The sequence below is a fragment of the Phocoena sinus genome, chromosome 18 (assembly GCF_008692025.1).
Source record: "Phocoena sinus isolate mPhoSin1 chromosome 18, mPhoSin1.pri, whole genome shotgun sequence".
Classification (NCBI taxonomy): domain Eukaryota; kingdom Metazoa; phylum Chordata; class Mammalia; order Artiodactyla; family Phocoenidae; genus Phocoena; species Phocoena sinus.
In genome coordinates, this window is record NC_045780.1 from 2,955,169 (window position 1) to 2,976,601 (window position 21,433).

The window sequence follows — 21,433 nt, forward strand, 5'->3', positions numbered from 1 at the left end:
GATTCTGTGCCCTGGATTCTGGGCTCACAGGAGACTTAGATCCACGGACCCCAAGGTCCCATCTGAACTCCCAGAGTCCATGAGGGCCTTGAAAGAAGAGTATTTCTCTCCAGTGTTCACTGCTGTCACCCGCTTTAGTTAAAAACCTAACTGCTCCATCCAAACTTTCACAATCTTTGGGGAGAGTGAGCTCTGATCGATTGATCTGATGCAGGATGACTCTTCCTGTGTCTGAAAACCATCTGAACAACGTGGGCTATTGTCCTCGGTGACGGCCTCAGGTGCAGTAGTCCGTGGGCCCCATTCTGCCCCCTCACCTTTCTCTGCTTCAGTTTCCCCATCTGTTAAACGGGGTAATAATAGTTCCTACTTCATAGGACTGTTGAGAGGGTTACATGAGTTCACACATTTAAACGACTCAGACCAGCGCCAGGCATGTGTGAACACAGTACAAGCACTAGCCGTCACTGCTGTTTTAATAAATAAAAGCGCGTGTGTGCACGCGTGCGCACCAGGCCACCGCCACAGGCTGCGTATCAAGTGCTCCGTGGCACCGTCTTACGCGATCCTCACAACAGCCCTACGAGATAGGTAACGTTTCCCTCCCCATCATACAGATGGATCATCAACCTCGCCCAGATCATACAGGGGTCACACTCCCACCATGACATAACCTGCACTCTGAGGGCTCCCCAGCTGCTCTCACGGAGCCCACAGTCAAGCAGGAGAGACAGGGTATACGCAACAAATTGGTCACAGACGCTCTTCAGAGCGCTCCCTGGAGGAGGTGGAGGGTAAGCGTTTGACTGCTAGCTTTAACAGTATGCATCGAAACATCATGCCATTAAAGCCAAGAGCACAGGGCGCCAACCACGGGACACAAAGTGGGCCGTCGCCTTAGACGACCACAGGTCGGGGGTGTGTGGGTCGAGATGCGCGCTGAGCGGGGAGGGTTCCCAGGTGCCCCGCGCCCACGATGGACCGCAGGTAGGGGGGTGGGCTCCCACGTACCTCCCAGCCCACGATGGACACCTGCCACCGTGCTATCTTGTCTATGCTTTCCAGCTTGCGTTTTCGCTCATTGATCAAACAGGCGACGTTCTTCATGGCCTCGTACGCTGCCTTTATGTTCCTGTAATCGCTGCAAAGTGAGGGGTTAATTTTAACCACGTAATGGGCACCGTGCAAATGAGGACCTACGAAACAATACATTCCATTCTGTGACCGTGCACTGACAGTCTAGACAAGATGGCCTTTAAACAACAGCCATTGTTCCCCTTCCCTTGTTCCTTCGTGAATAGGCTACAGTTCGCAGAGGTTAAGGGAGCCGACCGAATGCCACCCAGAATTCTGTGGAATAAGAATGTTGTCGTTCGTTTCCCAGAAGCCACAGTGAAATGCAGCAAAGGTCACAAGAAATAAATTTTAGTCACAGTGATGACGGATTATTTTCATTAATAAAGAAAAGACAGGCCTCTGTTATTGCTCTGATCCTCATAGAGCTAGTTCTGCCATATAAAGTACTTTAATGATCCCCACCCATTCTCAAGAGGGGTGATTTGCTCTGAGTCAGGAAAGGAGGGGAGGACACAAGTGAGTTACGTAACTGCGGAGACGACATTTCCCTCATCCACGCAGCTTTACTTCTGGTGCTTTCTACCGGCCACAGTCAAATCAGACTCACATGTCTCCCCCAGCAGCTCCTCTAACCCTGGAGGCACCAGGGAAACTGAAGCTCCGATCTGCACACAGGCTGCCAGAGAGTGTGTCTGGGGCCGGAAACGTTTACGTTCAAGTCTCGCTTCACGTTTAACAATTCAGGGACACGTAAACCGGTCGCCCAGCTAACGAGCTAAGTCTTTTTTTTTCCCCCACACTTTCCTGTGTCTTCCAGGACACACAGAGCCTCTGGGTCTCAGGTGGACTGGATTGCAGTCCTCCTGCACAGCCAGGAAAAAAGCCTTGGGAGCAGACTCTGCTGTCTATGTACCAAACACCGCTCACCTGCACTCCTGGGAGGTCCCTGGGCATCCCCGCTACCCCATTCCTGGACAGACCAGACCCCACTGTCTTCAGACAGAAGCGGAGCAGAAAAGAAGAACAGAGTGACACACAGGGGCTGCCAAAATAATGGGAGCAAACACCCCCTCAGAAAGGGCTCCAGCAATGAAGAACGTGTGCAAAAGAATTGTACGTTTTTCCCACAAATTTTTCTGTACAATTCCAGGAAAGAGGGAGAGTGTAATGGTTTTTTAAAATAGTTCGTTTTGTTTTACTTCAGACGAGGAAATGATTTTTTAAATGATTTGTTTTGAAACAATCAGACCATGCGGATGCCTCATAGTGAAAAATGCCCTTAAAAGAGGAAAACTAAGTGTTGAAGGGTGATGAGTACACTCCTGGCATAGCTTCCCTGTCTTTCGAGATGTTCTGCTTCTTGATTTGCTTATTTATTATCTCAGGTTCCTCATCACGATGACTTTTTATTTTTAAAAAAATGTCTTCAAATTTGTGACTCGCTTGACTTTGCTATTTTCTTTCTGTCAAAGTTTTCTGATTTTTCCATCAGAAAAAGAAAAACGTAACATAGCTCTTTCCTTTTATCTATTTCAATCAACTCCTTTCTCTTATTCCTTTCACCTTAATTCTTGAAACTAACATCATCATCTGGGTATGTTGTTTAGCGACCCAGCTCTTTCTTTCGACCTTCTGTCGAAATACCCCTGTCCCAGCCCCGTATCTCCGCAGGAGTCCAGGTGCAGAGGACAGAAGAATGACCCGTCCCCCACATCCTCCGGAGCAGGCGCTGCCGTGGAGAATCCCACTGCTCTCGGGGCAACAGTTAGATGTTGAAACCCAGAGCCGTGCCGTGTGCTGCAGTGGAGTTCCTCTGGGCACGATTTCTCCCCGCTCCCTTTTCTCACTAGACCCCTTCAAGACTGTCCTTCCAAGGGCTGCAGGTGGAGTGGAAGCTTTGTGCCGTGACACGGATGTCACGGATGAGGTCTGGTTCTCATCGAAAACAAAAAGCTTTGTCCTAAAACCTTGCTGGACGACGGCTGTGTCCCCACTGGCCTGCCAGTTGTGGGCTGCTGAGAACAGAGCAAGGACCCCATGGCTGCCGGCGAAAGGGGCCCTGCGGTGGAGACCCTTCCCCACATCTCAGAGAGGGGGCAGGCCTGCTCCAACACATAATGGGTGACAGCTCACGTACAATCACAGCACCATCAGACGTTGTTCTGTGCATGCGGGGAAGTGATGAGTTGCTACTCGGTAAGCAGAAGTCAATATTTTTGGGTCCCTCAGAAGAATTCACAAAGTAAGCCCCAAAGGGAGATGGAGCACTCAGGTAACCATGACGAGAAGCCCTATGCTCAGAGCCAGAGGGAACAGGGTGGATGGGATCAGGAGACAGAACAAGCACCGATCTGGACCAGAAAGGGCTCAGAGCCCAACAGGATCTCAGGAGGATGTGTCCCCGCAGTGGAGCCCACACACTACAGTACACCCTTGAGACTCCCTGCTCTGTTTCAGAGTTCAAATTTTTCTGTGTCCTCACCCCTCTGCGAAGGAACTTTTTGTTCCAGCATATAACACAGCCAGCCCTGCACACCTAGGGGTTCTGCATCCGTGATTCAACCAACCGCAGATTGAAAATATTTGGGAAAAAGATTCCAGAAAGCTCCAAAGAGCAAAACTTGAATTTGCCACAGGCCAGCAACTATTTACACAGCATTTACATTGTATTTATAACTATTTACATCGTATTAGATATCAGAAGTAATCTAGAGATGAGGTAAACTATGTGGGAGCTGCGCACGGGTTATATGTAAACACTGAGCCATTTTCTATAAGGGACTTGAGCATCCTCAGATTTTAGTGTCCAGGGGCCCTGAAGCCAATCTCCTCGGACACCGAGGGCTGACTGTACTGCTCTGAGGGTGAGCTGGCCTGAAATATCTTAAGGATAAATAAGAGGAAAGAAAATATTTCTGAAACTGTATTCACACCAGTCTATTTTTTTTAATTGTTTTTATTCACTACTGAGTAGCTACAAAAAGAGTATTTATAAAACACATGTCAATTATAATGACAGACAACACAATAAAAATCCCCCACCTGCTCATGACACGGCTTAAGAATTCTTATTTTCTAATATCTCTAGAAATGGATATTCGGGAGGCTCTTCAATGACCCCATTTCAGTAGTTAACAACCTTAAACTTTCTAAACGACCTGGAAACGTCTTCCCGACAGCTGACTGAGAGCACCAGGAGGGCACCGCAGCCCTCCCCGCCCCCCCGCTGCTCGCTGCCCCCCACCCCGCCCCCCGCTGCACCCCCTCCGGCCCCCGCACCGCCCCCCGCGTGCCGGCATCCAGGGGAAGCCCCTCCCCTGCACCCGCCCCCAAGCGCCCTGCGGCAGCGTCACGTGGCTGCCTCACCTGTGCTCCCGAGCGGTGTACTTGAGCAGCTCGGCCAGCTGCAGCGGGTACTTGCAGATCTTCTGCACGGGCGTCAGCAGGAAGCCGTCAATGGCGATGTCGATCATCTGCTGGAGCAGGCGGCAGGCCTCGAAGAAGTGTCGGTAGCGGCCCTGCTTCATCAGGCCCGCCAGCTCGGCGCAGGCGCCCGGGTGGTTGTTGCAGTACTCGGAGTAGATGGCGAAGCCTTCTTGCTGGGAACGGGGGGCACAGCTCTGTCAGGACAGGCGTCTCTGGACCCTGACGAGGATAGACGACACCCAGCGCCTCCCCCCCCCCCCACCCCCGGGGAGGTTCCTGGACAGGGGGCCCCGTGGGAAGGGGCCACGTCCAGACCCTGGGGGTGGAGGGAGAGGCTGCCGAGGACGCAGAGTCCCGGCCCACGCCAGGCCCCTTCCACAGACCCTGAAAGGGCGTGTCGCGCGCACAGGCCGCCCTGGGGAGCGGGGCCCTCTGTGTCACCCCTTGTGTCGCCTGATCCAGGAGAAGAGGGAGGTGCTGTCCCTGCGCCTGGCTGCCGCCTGTCCTTTCTCCTCTCCCGGGCAGGTGGGTGCAAAGCCCCATCTCCTGGTCACAGGTCTCCTTCCCACCCTGCCACCTGCCATCTACGTAGGGGCTACCTCCTCCCCTCCCCCCTCCTCCTCCCCTCCCCCCTCCTCCTCCCCTCCCCCCTCCTCCTCCCCTCCCCCCTCCTCCTCCCCTCCCCCCTCCTCCTCCCCTCCCCCTCCTCCTCCCCTCCCCCTCCTCCTCCCCTCCCCCTCCTCCTCCCCTCCCCCTCCTCCTCCCCTCCCCCTCCTCCTCCCCTCCCCCTCCTCCTCCCCTCCCCCCCTCCTCCCCTCCCCCTCCCCCCCTCCCCCCCTCCTCCCCTCCCCCCCTCCTCCCCTCCCCCCCTCCTCCCCTCCCCCCCCTCCTCCCCTCCCTCCCTCCTCCAGGCTGCCCCACCCCCCGGGATTCCGAGGGGGCCCCTCCCAGCCCCCTGAGGCTCCTCAGCCCCAAGGCCGCCTCCTTCACACAGGTCCACCTGCCCGCAGCTGCGGTGTCTTCGGCCTGGGTCCTACCCCAGTTTATACCTGGCTGTCCTCTGGCTTACCACCTCTCCAGCCAAACCCCTCCTTCTGCGTCCCTGATGCTGTCACCCTCGCCCAGGCCCACCTCCCTGTTTCCCCAGAAGCAGTGACACCTCTGTCCCCAAGCTAGGCTCTCCTGTCCTCCACAGCAAGATCCGCGTGCCACTCTGCAGCCTCACCTTGGCTGACCTGGAAGCTTCTCTCCTACGACTTGTTCCCGTGAACCTCCTGCTCTGGCCAAACAGTTCTCCTACGAAGCCTCAAACAGGCCCAGAGCCGTCACGGGCCCACCCCTCCAGCTGGGGACGGCCACCAGCAACAGCATCTCCAGCCGTTTAAAGATAGTCCACCCGAGGATCGGCCCGGCCCCCATTCCACAGCCACTGTAACGCTGCTGGGCCCAGAGGAGCGAGTGCTACACTAGCCCGGTCACTGGTGTTAGCACCACCGGTACTGCGCCCTGACCATTCTGGCTGGGGATGGAATCTTCTTGCTCTGAAATCTGTTGTATTAAAAAGTGACAGTCAGTCACCAGTGAGCGAGCTTAGCCCAGCATCCGGAGACTGTTCTGAGGCAGGTACAGGCTTGGGTCCCAGAGCCGCACGCCTCTGGCCTGAATCCACTTCTGCCAATTACTCATGTGTGACGCTGCGTCACTTACTCTCTGGGTGAAGCCTGGCTCCTGCATCTGGAACATGGGGAAAATAATCATACCTGCAGCACAGCAGTACAGGAGCTGGCATACAGCCCTGAACACAGCGATTAACACTGTCTATTAATATAATAGACACCTGGTAGGTACTACTAGAAACTACCCCAAATACAACCCCTAAGTCGAAACTGCATAAAATTGAAAAGATTTTGAAATAATGGACTCAGGGCACTCAGATAAAGACCAACCACGTACAGCAGTCCCCTTAGCCCCCGTCCTGCAGGAAATTAATCTAGCAAACAAAGGAAGAAATGAAACAAAGTGGAGCAAAACAAAAAGGACCCCTGCGCTTCAGCGAGAAACATTTCAAAATGAGTTAGCCGGACGCTATCAGTAAGAAGTGGAGGGCGACGTACATGTTCAAGAAAGCAGGACCCTATTTCACTCAGGTGAGGTTCCTCTTGATTGTATTGTTTCTCAAGGTCTTTCAGGAACTTTCTTTGGAATTTGTAAATATCTTCAATGTTTCCAAAAATGGTGGCGAGCTGCGCGACCGTGAACATCGCCGTGTGCTTGCGACACTGTCGAATGTAGCCCTACAAAATAGGAAAGTGATGCTTGGTTTCAAATATTAGAGCTCAAAAATTGGTACTGTCACACTTCTTCTAAACTCTTAAGATAACCATTCTCTCATTCCTAAGTGCATTTCACAGCCGAGAAGGCCTATCCAATACAGACGCCATCGCTGGCTGAGCCGCTCAGGGAGCAACGCTCACTGTCATGGCCCAGAGCCAAGAACGGCTTAGCCGAGGGTTCCACCATCATCCAGTTTCTACAGAAAACAACACAGATCCGTAGACATCTAATCTGAGGCCTAATCGGAGCACCACTAATTCTCTACGCCCAATGCCCTGCTTGTACGCAGCTTGGGTAGGATACGGGGGTAGGAAGGAAAGGCCATAAAAACGTGTAACAATTATGCCCAGATGGGCACCGCGTAATTACACAGACTGAACTGACTATACGGTAAAACACAGACCACTGACTCTTGGGGATGAATTTTAACAGGCTATAGGCCAGCAGGTCTGGTTTACATCTGGGCTTTCTCATCCGTAATGGGGGCGCGTGAGTGTCATGGGGTCGAGTTAAGCCAGTGAAGGGCACGGTCGTGCTCAACAGGTATCAGCAGTGACTGTTTCCCTAAAATGCCACTTCAGAGGAACTCCCTCAACCGCAGGTTCACACGGAACAAGACGGCTGCCACAAATACGCCCAAGCCGGGGGGTCCTCATCTGGGGGTCAGCGGGGCGGGGGGAACGCGGCCCGCACTTGGCCTGCCTCCTGCTGGACCCTCGCAGCTGCACGGAAGGCGCAGGCACCAGCACTCACGGCCAGGACGCCGGGGTGACCCGCGGGGCGCACGACGGTCTAGGGAAACGCTCTACAGAATCCACAGAATTGAAAACACCACAGGGGAGAGACTTGGCTGCTGAGCGGGACCCCAGACCCTGCAGGACAGAGCCCGGGACGTCGCCAGACGCCCGCATCTGCATGACTCGGGGTCTCGCTGTGCGCCAGAGATGAGAGGCAGTGGCTGGTGGACAGTGACAGACCTTCGGTTCTTCGCAGTCAGCTGGGTCTCACTCACAGGTGCCGCCTCCCCTGAATGTCACTGCCTCTGAGTACCCGTGGCAGCTAAGTCCCGCAAGGAGGTCGCCGCATCTCACCCTGAAGACGGCCGGCCGCTCACGCTGCCCGGGGTGGACCAGCATCTGGTGAGCGAGTGGCCTGTACAGGGACCACAGGCGGGGGTGGCGACGGGGCTCCAGGAACACGCGTGCGCAGAGGGTCTGGCTGGGCGCGGAGCGGCCACACGGCACGGCACGCGGTGCCACGAGGCCCCCAAGCTCACCTCGCAGATGTCCCGGAGGTGCTTGATGTACACCCGCTCGGTGTCCATGATCTCCTGGATGACGTTGGTCCGCATCTGCTGCTTGCTCTCGGGGTGCTTGTGGCGGCCCCGGCCCGCGTCCTCCGCCGGCTCCTCGCCCGGGGTGCCGCTGGAGCCCTCCGCCAGCTCCTCCTGGTTGACCCGCAGCTGCGGTCACACGCAGGGCACAGGTCAGCGGGGCGGCACCCGGCCCGCCCCCGGTTTCCACTCCCCGGGGACGGTGAGGAGGGTAGCGGGGGGAGGGGCGCGCCGGGCACGCACGGGCCGAGCTGAGCATCGCAAACGCAGCGGCGGTGCCAGCCGCCCCGCTGACCCCGGTGGGAATTCTCCCTTCCCACACCCCAGCCTCTAGGAGGTCTGGTTCAAAGGATGACGAGGGGACAGTGGCTCTTGCCCCTGAGCCCCCAGAGGCAGGAAGACACTCACTCGGACGAAGCTGGCGGGGAACCAGGCCTCCCTGTCTGCGCTGCGGCCCCACCACCAGTCCTTGTGGGAGGCTTCCAGGACCTGGATGACGTCCCCGGCCTTGAAGCCCAGCTCCTGCTCGTCCATGGTCACGTGGTCCCACAGGGCCTCGGCGCAGACCACGCTGCCATCGCTGATCAGCTGGAATGCAGAGGCGGGCGCTCAGCGCGGAGCGCGGGGACCCTGAGCTCGCCCGGCCCCCGAGTGTTCACGCCGATGGCGCTCAGCCGATGCTCAGCGTGTGACGTCACACGACAGGGATGGGGAGAAGTACCGGGCGGGCACCCCTCCTGTGCTCTTAAAGGAACCCCCAGGTCCACTCATCTGGGCATCGGTCATCCAGCAAGTGTGACTATCTGGACGCTTCGCCCCGGGAAGGGCTTCTGAGCAGCCAAACTAGACGTCCTGGAGCCGAGCCGTCAAAGGTCGGCACACCCTTTCCTGCAAGCCCCGCGCGCCACCCAGAACCTGCTCTCCGTTCTTTCCTCACAATCTTAGCGGACTCTGCATCTCACTGTGTTGTTTACTGCAATTAAAGAGAACACAGCATGACGTCTAGATATTCAGCAGGTAACTTAAGCTCGTCTGTAAGCCAGCTGTAGGGGCTGAGGGCCGGGCAACCACTCAGCTCCCGGGATGTCATGGGGACACCGTGGATCCTATAGCAACAACTGGTGATGTTGCCAGAGAAGTTACACTCCACGTGCTCTGTTCACGAGCTCCAAAGGCTAGAGGCGCCTTCTGGAAAGACTTCTGTAAAAAGGCCTAAAGATGCAGAGCGGCGGGGAGAAGCCCAGATCCGTGGTGAGGAACACATGGTTACGTTCAGCTCTGCCGTCTGCTAGCAAGTCGTTCAGCCTCAGTCTCAGAGTGTTTGCTAAAATGCGGACGGTAACTAACGTTCCCCGCCTAGATTTATTATAACAAATGTAGGGAAGGCATATCCTGAACTGAGAAGCCCTCTCCACACATAAGGATGGCCGCTCTGACCGGGAGGGATGTCTTTAGTTACCTGCAACACTAAATCACATAAATCAACCTTGAAAATACAAGAAAACCATACTGGCTTTCTAACCAGAATTCTAGGTTTTAGCATATGTTCACTAAGAAATAATCAGAGAGCAAAGTACGAGTGGGTTCCGGACCCTGAAAACCGGGCCTCCTGCGCTGGCTGCTGCCGTGTGGAATTAAGCCCAGTACCTCGTTGATGGCCAGCTGCTCCCCGCCCGGCTGCAGGTACCGGGGGTTGGCCCGACAGAGGTCTTCATAGCTGTAGTCCTCCTCGCTGCCATTGTCATCCGCTAGGGCTGATGACTCCGCACCGCCATCAGAAGAAACTGAGAGAGAGAGAGAGAGACGGTGCAGTTTAAAGGACACAGCTAATGTCAAAAATATAACCACAAAACCTATGACCTCTGAGAACATGCCCTCAGGGGAAAGTAATCATTTGTATCTAACCCAGAATAAGAGACCATTAGAAAATGTCTACTGATCTAGTAATCCAAAGGTAGCAGTTGAGGCTAAGGAGAGCCGGGGTTGGGTGTCCCTGTCGGTGAGAAAGGGGACATTTCAGAGACTACCGCCAACGGTGACGCACAGGGTTATTTTGCGAGTCAGGATACTGAGCGAACGATGTGTGATCTCGTTGGAAATTTGTGCTCCCCAGTGGATATACAAGATCCAGATAATGTCTCTAACTCATGTGTCAGTAAGCTTGAGGAGGAAACGAAAGTGGAAAATATTGATACAATCCTTCTTTTAAAAAGTGTCCTGCTTCCGTCGTTTCCCCGCAAGGCACAGTGAGGTGCTGCTAAAATCAGAAGGTGCTGACGGTACCGTGAGTGAAGCCGTGCACCGTGCTTCCTAGTTGTCACAGAGCGAAGGGCCAGGACTCAGTGTCAGGATGAGCAGTTAGCTGGCACCTTTACCAAAATAAGAGAGAGCCCTTATGAGGACGGCTGTGGCATTTTGGACGGACCACCTGGCACTCAGGTCTCCTGCTGGGACAGTAGGCCCCTCACCAAGGCTCGTCTGTCATTGAACGTCCGCTGTGAGGAGGCCAAGGCCCCATGGCGCAGGCACCTGGCTCTTGCCTGAGGACGCAGTGTGGCTGGCCTTGGGCACGAGAACATCTGACAAAGGATGGGACCGGAAGGCAAGCCTAAGGGTTAGGGCAAGCACCGGGGCTGCTCTCGCAGGGCCTGAGCAAGGGAGTGGCAGGTTTGAACAGAGGCCCCCTGGCACCGCAGAAAGACACCAGGCGTTCGAGTGACGGAGGCCCGGTCTGACCCGTAGCCCCGCCCCTTGCGGGCGGGGACCGGAACCAGGTAAGTCAGACTCTCCCAGCTCCACGCGCTTCCGCTGTAAACGGTAGTTTCTTTCTTTTTGGAGAATTAGGTGGGATGATGTGTGTCACGTTCCCAGCATCCTTGGTCCGTGGCTGGGACTCGCTCAGAGGACCCACCATGGTGATGGCAGCGAGCGCGGTCGTGGCTGGGCTGAAGGAGCGCGCCTTGGCCTCAGCACGCGGCGGGCGGGGTGGGCGCTGTGCCCAGGAGACCGCGGGGAAGGCGGGCCAGCTGGATCGGGAGGGCTCACCGTGCCACAACACGGAACCGGCCGCCGGAAGCGCAGTGCGAGGACCCGCACGTCCAGCTGGTGTGGCAGCAACAAAGGGGGAAATCAACGATGATTCGGAAACTGCCGAATTACTGGGAGAACTTTCCAGAAAGGGAGTCTGGAGAGGAGCCGGTGGGGCAGGAGGGTGAAGGCCGAGCTGGATGCTAGTGGGATAGCTCCATGCGCCCTGCTTCCTTCAAGGGCCTGAGAGTCGGGATTTCTAGTAACTTTACCCTCGGGGGACGGGTCTACTTTCTAAACTGAGGAATCTGTTTTTAAAAATGAGATATTTTCTTTTATTTTAAATTTGTGTTTCGTTTTATTTTTTAAAGTGAGCTATTTCCTAGTCTTTATTTTGTACTGAGTCTTCAACATCTGATGTGCCTCTTACATTCCCAGCCCATCCCCTCTGGACGAGCCACGTTCGGGTGCCCTGCAGACACCTGTCCGTCCCACGACCGGGCTCCCAGCTCTGCACACCAGGCCCTCAGGGCTCTCCTCCTGCCCTCACTCCGGCCCTGCCTCGCGCGATGCACACCTCCCATGGGTGTGTGTGTCCGTGTCCGTGTCCATCCTCAGGCTCCGTGCGGCCACTCCTGCCCTGCGCTGTGGTCACAGCGCTCTCAGGCAGAGGACACGAGGTCACCTGACTGTTGCTGGGTTGCGTCTGGGAGGTGGGGAGAAAACCCAGAGGAGGCAAACGCACTTGCGGTAAAGGCACGAGCCTTTCTCATCAGGCTAGCAGGGAGGTAACGGTAAGGCTGCAACCCTCCTCTAATCGAGGCAGCTGACCCAGCACTGCGCCCACTAGCACGGTGAGTAACAGCGGGCCTGGTCTGTCAGGGCCCAGAGCACCGAAGGCCGCGATGAGCCCCGAGCATCCCTCCTCCCGTCTCAGCGGGACTGCTGCGCTCAGGAAAGTCAAACACCTGGGCCCCTCCCCACAGTGGAGTCAGAAACCACGCTGTCCCTAAAGACCCTCCGAACTGCGTTTCCCAGGAGAATTCTTTACTACCTCGTCTGGAGTTGCTACAAAAATCAGTAAAGGGGAAAAAAGCCAGGTGATAACGTGCAAACCCAGAGTTCACAGGAGTTTAATGAAAAAAGGATTCTGTCAAAAAAAGGCTGAACCTTTACGGGAGGCAGAGGGTAGAGTTATCTGGAAACAGACGTGAACCTCACATGCTGGACGGGTGTCTGACCGCATCACGAACGCCTGGAAAAGGTCTCCGGCCGAGGCGCCTCACGAGAGCGTTTGGGTCCCTCGGGTCAGCGTGTCCTGAGCCACAGAAACGAGGTGGTCCCTGTGCTGTGAGCCCGTTCGGTGGGGTAGAGCGGGGGGCCTGGGCGGGAGAGACGCCGCGTCTCCAGGGACCAGCAAAGGAATCGGAGAGAAAGCCCCTGGCAAATGTCCTAGCTTGACCAACTTTCCAGCCAAATGAGCTGGAGCCAGCCTCTGGGCCTCTTCCACCCCACGTGCCCATCTGTACAATGGGCACAAGTCCACACGTCCCATCTGTTCAGAGGTCACTCTTCTGCCTCACGTCCCACCTCTGACGCGTCTGCAAATCCGGACCCTCCCCTCAGCACGTGTCCAGAACCTGCCGCTCCCCATGGCTCCCCATAGCTCCCCATGGAGCTGTGGTGGCCTCGGCCACCTCGAGCTGGGTCACTGCAGAAGCCCCTCTGCGCCCCCACCCCGCCCCCTCCACGAGTCTCACCAAAGCGGCCAGAGTGATGGTGCTAAACCCCCCAGACATCGGACCACTCAGGCCCCTGCCCCAAACCACCCACGGGGGAAAAAGCCCAGGTCCTTGAAGACCCCCCCAAAACACACACCGTATCTCCCCCACACACACACATTCAGCTCTGACCCTGACGGCTGCCCGCTTCCTGAACCTGGCTCCCCTCCTCAGGGCCTGCTGTCCCCTCCCCCAAGGGCTTCCTCGACATCCCACCGAAAACTGCCCAGTCTTCTCTCCCAGTTTATTTTCCCCAGAGCATTTATCACCACCTAGGATACTTTGCTTGTCATCTGTCTCCCCCAGTAAAAGGTAAGCTCCCTAAAGCCTGCATTGTTCTCCACTGTACTCCTGGTACCCGGACCACTGCCTGGCGCACAGGTGCTTGGTTAATACTTGCTGGAGGCCTGACGGACGGATGGAAACACAGCACACGGGCAAGAGCGGGAAGGGGCTTCGGGGCCAGACAGACTGCTTTCAAACAACGGTGCGGCACGATGGGTTTTGTGTAGGTGGGGGCCCTTGGTCACCCCTTTGTTTTTTCACCTGCAAACGTGGATGATAATACCCTTCTCAACGGGTCATCTGTCAGTTCTCAACCAATAATTGTTACTCTTAGTTTGCTGGGAACCTCGAGTGAAATGACATACACAAGAGCACCCTGTCGGCTGAAAGGCAACGCAAAGCGCAAGGCCAGCTCAGCGGGCGTCTGCAGTGTGCCAGGCGCGGCTGAGGGCGGGTGCCATCAGCCTTCCCACCTTACAGATGAGTAACTGAGGCCCCAACACCACACGGCTGGGGCAGCAGCAGGGCCCCAAGCCCAGGGCGTCTGCATCCCGCCCACTGGGGGCCAGCCCTCCCAGGGCTGCCTTTGCTATCGGTGTCAGAAATCACGCGGTGCCCACATCCTAGCACTTCCGCGTCGCTCAGGGCCCTCTGCTCGCCGTTTCCTGCCCCCACTCCCAGCGCATCTGACTGACCTCATCCTCTCCCGTTCAGGGCATTAACTGCTTTCATGGTCTTAAAAGTCCCTTCTAAGCTGATGGCTCCCTGTGTTTCTGTCCCATGATTTACAGGCATTTTATGGAGTTGGATTTTTCCAGCGCCTGCGCGGGGGGGATTAGGTGGTACATTTTGAGGCTCTATCTGCACGGAGCACGGTTCCCTGTCACACCCACACTTGCCGCCTTTACATGTGTGTTTCCCTTCTGAGGCCGGAACTCCCTTGAGAGAAGAGACGGGGTCCATTTTTGTACCCCCAGCACCCAGTGTCATGCCTGGCATGTAGAAGGCATGCAGTTAAGTGGACTGCAAATTGCTGATGAAGTTTACCTCTTCATCTGGGGGCACGAGGGCTCGGGGGAGGCAAGGTACTCACCTGGGTCTCCCTCTTTCCAGCCTCCACCCCGCCCCGGGCCACCCCCATGCTGCCCCAAGGCCAACTTCGGAAAACATGGTTCCACCGTGTGTGCAAGAAACCACACAGCAGGGATCTGCTACATCATCACAAACTCTTCCGCAGGATGCCACCTACCCCGGCCCCACCAGTTAAACAGTCCCCTGTCCCACCCAGAGCCCACCCCGCTGGGCAGACCTCCTCCCCGCGGCTGCCCTCCCCCACCCCACCCAGCAGCCCCCAGCTCGACAGCATCTCCTCACCAAGGAGCGTGTGTGTCACGTAAAACCTTCCACTGCAGACGGAGGTTCACACGGTGCCTTTCTCGGAGATTAAGTTTCATTCTTTCTTTTTTAGCGGTGACTTTTCCTTTGGGGTGTTTTGCATGATGTAGATTCATGTAGGTTCAGCAGCGTTAAGTACATTCACATTGCCGTGCAACCATGTCCAGAACGTTTTCACCTTTCGCGAAACTGAAACTCTGTCCCCATTAAAGACTCATTCTTTCTCCTCTCCCCCAGCCCCGTTCCTTGGCAACTAGCTTTCTGCTTTCTGGTCCTGTGATCTGAACGCTTTACATCCTTCATGTGAGTGGAATCACACGGTATTTGCCCTCCTGTGGCTGGCTTATTCCATTGAGCACAGTGTCCTCGAAGTTCATCCATGGAGTTACCTGTATCCAATTTCCTTCCTTTTTAAGGTGGGATAACACGCCACTGCACCTAATACCATCCGTCTGTCCAGGTGCATTTGGGTGGCTTCTGCCTCTTGAACGTGGCCATGCAAATACCTCCTCGAGATCCTGCTGTAAATTCTTCTGGATGTGTATCCAGAGGTGGGATGGCTGGTCGTGGAGAAATTCGATGTCAGCTTTTCTGAGGAACCTCCACACCTTTCTCCATGGTGGCCGCACTATTCTACACTCTCACCAATGGCACGTGGGGTTCCAGCGTCTCCAGATCCTCCCCAGCTGTACTATTTCTTCTGTTGAATAAGTAGGTGTGGAAAAGCCGTGTTTGGAAAGCATCTTGTAAACGCTGAGCGAAGTCTGTTGCAAATTGAAATGAAAACCTTGAGCTCCTAGACAGAGGATCCTGAGAGCAGACGTGTTGCTCGTCCACCACGCCTGTCAAAGCGGCCACCACGCCCGGTGGGAATATCCTTCTGGTCTAAAGGCTCTGCGTGCTGATGACAGCACCCACCTCTGCAGGGACAGTTCTGGGACCACAGAGTAAATGTGCATAAACATTCTACGTTTCTGTAACATGAATTTATCCCGCGCTTGTCTAATCATCATGGTCAACATCCCCTGTAAAGGGGATGTCATCCCGGGTCTCGAGGGGATGCACTGGGTGGACCACTGCCCCCTTCACCCGCGGGTCCCTTCACACAGTCGTACCTTCAGATTCAGCCCCTGAATCCTCGTTTCCCCCCAAATCTCTACACACTTCCTGGATGAACCGATCTGAGGAAACCCCGTCCACATTTCCAGCCCTGGCCTGACACAGCTTCAGAAACATTCAGCAGAGAACCCTGTAGCCATAGAGGACGTGCCACTGTACAGTCAGGACGGCTGCAGACAGTGGAGACGATGGGAGTCTTTTTTTTTTTTTTTCAATTTGATTTTTTTTTTTTTGGACGCGCTGCGAGGCTTGCAGGATATTTTTTTAAAATAAATTAATTAATTAATTTTATTTTTGGCTGCCTTGGGTCTTCGTTGCTGCGCACGAGCTTTCTCTAGCTGCGGCAAGCGGGGGCTGCTCTTCATTACAGTGCGCGGGCTTCTCATTGCGGTGGCTTCTCTTGTTGTGGAGCACGGGCTCTAGGCGCGCGGGCTTCAGTAGTTGTGGCACGCGGGCTCAGTCGTTGTGGCGCACGGGCTTAGTTGCTCCGTGGCATGTGGGATCTTCCCAGACTAGGGCTCAAAACCATGTCCTCTGCATTGGCAGGTGGATTCTTAACCACTGCGCCACCAGGGAAGTCCGACAATGGGAGTCTTATAAAAAAGGCCAACGATGAACAGTGTCCACACTCCTTGGGGAGGGTGACATTCCTCTGTCTGAACCTGGATTTCACGTCTGTGAGGGGACAAAACCTGACAACTGATCCTCAAGGTGAGTTTTTAGGACAGGACACATCACACATCAGCAACAACGGAAAACTTTATCCTATAACACACGCCGGAGGTTAAGGCCTTCTTACAGGATCCTGAGTCCCACTTGCGGCAAACAGGTCCCCAGCCCGTGTCCCAGCAGGAATTTTTCTCAGGACACACATCAGATCTCTCCTGTTTGGCTTAATTTTGCACGTTTAAGGACTTTTGATCAGAGGGATGGAATTTCAAAAGCACAAGACCTTGCTGGGACCCCAGCCAGGCCCCTCTTTGCAGCTGGGGAAAACTGTCCCCTTACCTGTCACATGGGGTCGGGGAGGGCAGGGGACAGATCAGGGGAAGGTAAGAGCTAACATGGCGAGTGTCATAACTGGGCACCTGCCGTGCAGGCCACATGGGTGTGGACACCTGACCGGCACAACATTCTCCAGGGGTGTCCCACTGAACGCGGGTCACTTCAGGGAAGTTCCCGTACTTAGAATAATCCGTTAAAAACGCGGACGTTAGGAAACCTGCTGGTCACTCAGGCTTCCTCAGGCTGGAGACAAACCGTTCTCACGGGCCATCCTAAGAGCAGAAATGGCAAAGCCAGGTGGGCGGGTGGGCGGTCTGCGCTCAGAGCCCAGGGCGGCCTTCACGGGGAGCTGCTGCAGCCGTGTCTGGACCACCGGCCAGGTCCCTGCACCCGGCGCAGCTCCCGGGCCCCAAGATGCAACAGGGCGCATGAACCCGGCCACAGGGGGCCTTGGATGTCGGAACACACCCCCGACTCCAGGGCCACTCCTCTAGGATGGATGGCGTCCCATCACAGGGGTTTGCTGAGAACCTCTTTCCAAAGCTCCCCAAGCGATTCTGATGCCTGGCTACATTTGGAAACCACAGGCACTCAGGCTAAGCTTCCTTAACCCCACGTGCAGGGGTCTGCCCTGGGATGTGCGCTGTGTGGCCCGTCTACACAGCGACATAGGCTGGAGAATACTGGATTCTGACTCGTTGCTTGAACACCTCCGCTGTAGCCACTTTGTTAGCGTTCCCTGCGTTCTACAAAAAGGACGCGATCCTGTGGTCCACACTGACCTGCCCACCTGGAGCGATGTCCCCACCCGAAGAGCCCATCAAATGCCCCCTTCTCCTTCGGGGCGGCCAAGCTCTCACGCCCCAGTGATGGGCTATGATTTTCCACTCTCCTGCCTACGTTCCCTGCCCCTGTGCAGTAACGGTGTCCGGTTTTCAAACGTTCACCATATTTACACTGTCATCAGATTTTAGCCGTTTCACTACAATATCCTCCTCAGCTGTGTGTGCGTCTCTCCTCACGTCTGCCCCACTCCTGCCCCATCTGACTTCCTCAGGGGCAAGACCATGCTTATTCGTCAGTGTCAGGTCACCGAATTAAAGCACGAAATTCTTCCTGCCTAGAATTTAATGTTGCTTCTAGGAAAGTCCCTATTAGCCTAATTTAGACTTTCAAACCACTTTCCATACACAGTATTTTTGAATCTTTTAAACATGTTGACATTAAGAAGGTCAAAAAGGTACTAGAAATGGACGCGCTACCCTTCACTGATAACCTTTTATAATGTCCACGGGTCTTCTGGAAATAGCCCTCCCAGCAGAGAACTTTACATCTGGACTCAGCTTAGGGCCTCGGCCACCTTCTGATGCCCGAGCAGTGATGGCAGTCACGTCACGGTGGAACTTAATTTACACCAAACCTCCAAGGTGCACTGTTTCTACAAGGAGTTTAAAAAGGTTTGTTTTAAACCACTAAAAGTGAAAAATTTTCCTTCTTCTCAATGTAAAGGCAAATCCTGCCCTAGAGGTGTATCCTATATGCTCTCTATCACCTGCGGAAGGGGCACTCTGAGCCCTGAGACAGGCAGGTTGGGGTTTGGGCCGGGAGCCCTGGGCAGGCACTGCCCCCGGGGTCTCTGTGCTCCTGGGGACGCAGCAGCTGGACAGTCGTCAGCCTCCAACCCAGCCCTGGGGTTAGGCTCTGGGCTCCTCCGCGTCCTGCCACGAGCCCGGGCGCTCTACCCTGGGCTTGCCCCTCGCAGTCTGCTTTCTCCTCTCTTCCTTGGGTGTGGCTCTGACCGCGGCTGCCCGTCCATCGCCCCTCTCCTCCACTCGGCCGCCCCCTGGCAGCTCGAGGCTGCTCACCACGCCCCTCCCAGCTCCTGGCAGCTGCCTTGCAGGCTGGCTGAACAAATCCTGGGGAGGATCCCTTCCAGTCTCACCGCATCCCCAGAATGAGCTCACAGTGTGTACCAGGCACTGTGCTAAGTGCTTAAATAAATCATCCCATCCAAGCCATGCACGCCTCCAGGAATTACTACTGTCTGTTTAAACAGGAGGAAATTGTGGCTCAAAGAGGTTAAGGAACTGCTCCCCAGAGGTGGGGCTGGAATTCAACCCCACATCTGTCTGGCTCCCAAGCCATCCTGCCACGCACCTGCCTGGCCCTGGCCTCTCTGAGCCGCAGTGACTGGAGAGCTCCCGCCCCCAGTCCCTGCAGGACATCCCTCCCGGGAGCCGCCGAGCTGTCCCGTAGGCCCCCTGGCCAATCAGGGATCTCAAAGAAAACAGAGCCCCCCATTCAGCAAGCTCTCCGCTTTATTTTACGCTGGCATGTCACTTAAGGATGATTAAACACTGCGTTTGCATCACACACACATACACGCTTCGTACAGCGAGTACGTGAAAGACGGTCCAGGGAACACACCGAACCAGTGGGAAAGAGAAGATTCGGGCCGAGCTGCCTCCTTCTTTCTCTTTATAGCCAGGCTCATCAAAGGCCGGCAGGGCTGGAGTGCGGGAGCCGGAGGGCACACGGGGGGCGGGGGGGGGGGGTGCGGACCCCACGCAGGAGGCCTGACCAGCTGCGCCTCCCAGCGACGGGAGAGCATCTGGCTCAGCGTGGAGGCTGCGTCCAGCCTCCCTCGGCCTCCGCACACTGGGAGTGAGGATTGGGACCCGTGCCCACTCCCAGGAGCAGAGGAATGCGGAGGGCGGGCTCCATCAGGCCGGCTGCCCTGGAATAAACACAGGCGCACACACACCCCTCCCCCGCCCAGGGTGAGGCCGGGCGGCCAGCACTCCTCCACGCCGGACAGTGGGACCACCGGCCACTCAAGTGACAAGCACAGCCACTTGGCACGCAGGCCTGTGCTCTGAACACAGGAATATCTGGGCTACTTCTTTTTCTTTTCCTAAATGTTTGTTAGTGAAGAGGCCAGAAGCAGGAGCCCTAATCACATCCCTGTCTGCTGTCGGCCTGCACAGAAAGCCAGCCAAAACAAGGAGGAAGCACAAAATACACACTGCATTGCAAGGCCCAAGGCTGACTTCAGACTCACCTGTAACTCCCACTCATTTCAGCCTGAGCTACTGATGTGAGGCAAAAACAGCGACAAGACTTCTTTTTTTTTAAAGCATCCTACTGCATCCATGTGTAGCAGTCAGCCAGAATTCTTTCTGTGAAGCATTTTTTCTCACTCCCTTTAAAGAATACACGGGTTCCAATTGATAACTTCCTAGTATCAGAGAACCATGTTTCTTTCACACTTAAATAGGAATTAGTCCAGCTGACAACACTCAGAAAAACACTGACAAGCAGTATAAAGCACCATACAGTAACGGAGTCTTGGGCAATAACACTTTCGCAAACAGTCGACAGTATTTTTCAAAAATCAATTCATACCCTTAAACCTCACACACCCCAAGTTAGCAAGGAACACTGTTACGGACCCCAACAATAATCTCCTGTATAAAGAAATTTCATGTAACAGAAGCAAAAACTAGCGCAACAAAAACCAGATCCGTAACTCATAACGGATAGTCCACGTTTGATTCTTACTACTTTCTATTTCACACCAAAGGCTGTGCTGTAACCCAAACCAGCTTCTCTGATTCACTGTGCCCATGCCTAGAACTGCCCTCAGGAACCCGGGCCGGGACAAGTGAGCTTTCTCTCTCTCTCTCTCTCTCTCTCTCTCTCTCTCTCTCTCTCTCTCTCACACACACACACACACACACACACACATCCGACCGACAAGAAGCAGCAGAGAGAGCCCTGCAACTTGCAAGGACACAGAGGGGAATCGGCAACATGGCCAGACACAGGAGTCCGTTCTCTGCACACGTACCCAGGTGAAGGCTTTCCAGACTCCAGAATCTTGCAATTTCCCCTCTAGCCACCATCCTTCTGTTTGGAAAACGGCCGCGTTCAGAGCGGGGCTGGGGGGTGACTGTGCATCACGGAGACTCGCACAGGCTCTGGCTGAGGAGACGACAGAATCGCTTATTCACTGCTGACGCCTGTGCCTGCCCGGCCAGAGCCTCACTGCTCACAGCGCCCGCCCACGGGCGGCTGAGGTTACAGCCTCAGACTGGACGGCGGGGAGGAAAGCCTAAACGCAGGCCAGACGGCCACCCAGGAAACCAGGCACCACATCTGCCTACCAGGGGCCCCGGAGAGCCTCCGATGACGGTGGGAGAAAGGCTGCTCTTCATTACAATCCCAAAGCCCGAGGCAGACCCGAAGAGAGCTTTCAAGATGTAAGCTATTACATACAGGATGGACAAACAACCAGCTCCTACAGTGAACTATATTCACTACCCTGTGATAAAGCATAATAGAAAAGAATACTTTAAAAGAATGTATGTATATGTATAACTGAATCACTTTGCTGTACAGCAGAAACTGACACAACACTGTCAATCAACTGTACTTCAATTAAAAAAAATAAAGGGGCCGCCTCAGAAGAAAAAAGAAGGAACCTATTTCCTGGGGGAAGAAGCAGAGTTCGCTAGGTTCAAACCTGGAGTTGGGATTTCACGCTAAGGCATGACAAAAATTTCAGTTGTGATATTACACTGTTAACTGCAAATCTGTGAATTCATTTTAAAAGTGGGATTTGTTTAAAAACGTATGTGTAAATATGTGT

General features: G+C 55.1%; 1 protein-coding gene across 1 annotated transcript in view; it reads right to left on the bottom strand.

Moving 5' to 3' along the window:
- The window catches only part of SPATA13 (spermatogenesis associated 13), a 122,491-nt gene that overhangs the window by 7,442 nt on the left and 93,616 nt on the right, over window positions 1-21,433 (bottom strand). Inside the window, exons 5-10 of the mRNA XM_032611681.1 lie at window positions 9,818-9,954; window positions 8,579-8,758; window positions 8,114-8,299; window positions 6,618-6,797; window positions 4,444-4,676; window positions 1,012-1,141 (exon numbers count right to left, since the gene is read on the bottom strand). Of these exons, the coding sequence (XP_032467572.1) occupies window positions 1,012-1,141; window positions 4,444-4,676; window positions 6,618-6,797; window positions 8,114-8,299; window positions 8,579-8,758; window positions 9,818-9,954 (1,046 nt within the window). The remainder of the gene's footprint in view (window positions 1-1,011; window positions 1,142-4,443; window positions 4,677-6,617; window positions 6,798-8,113; window positions 8,300-8,578; window positions 8,759-9,817; window positions 9,955-21,433) is intronic.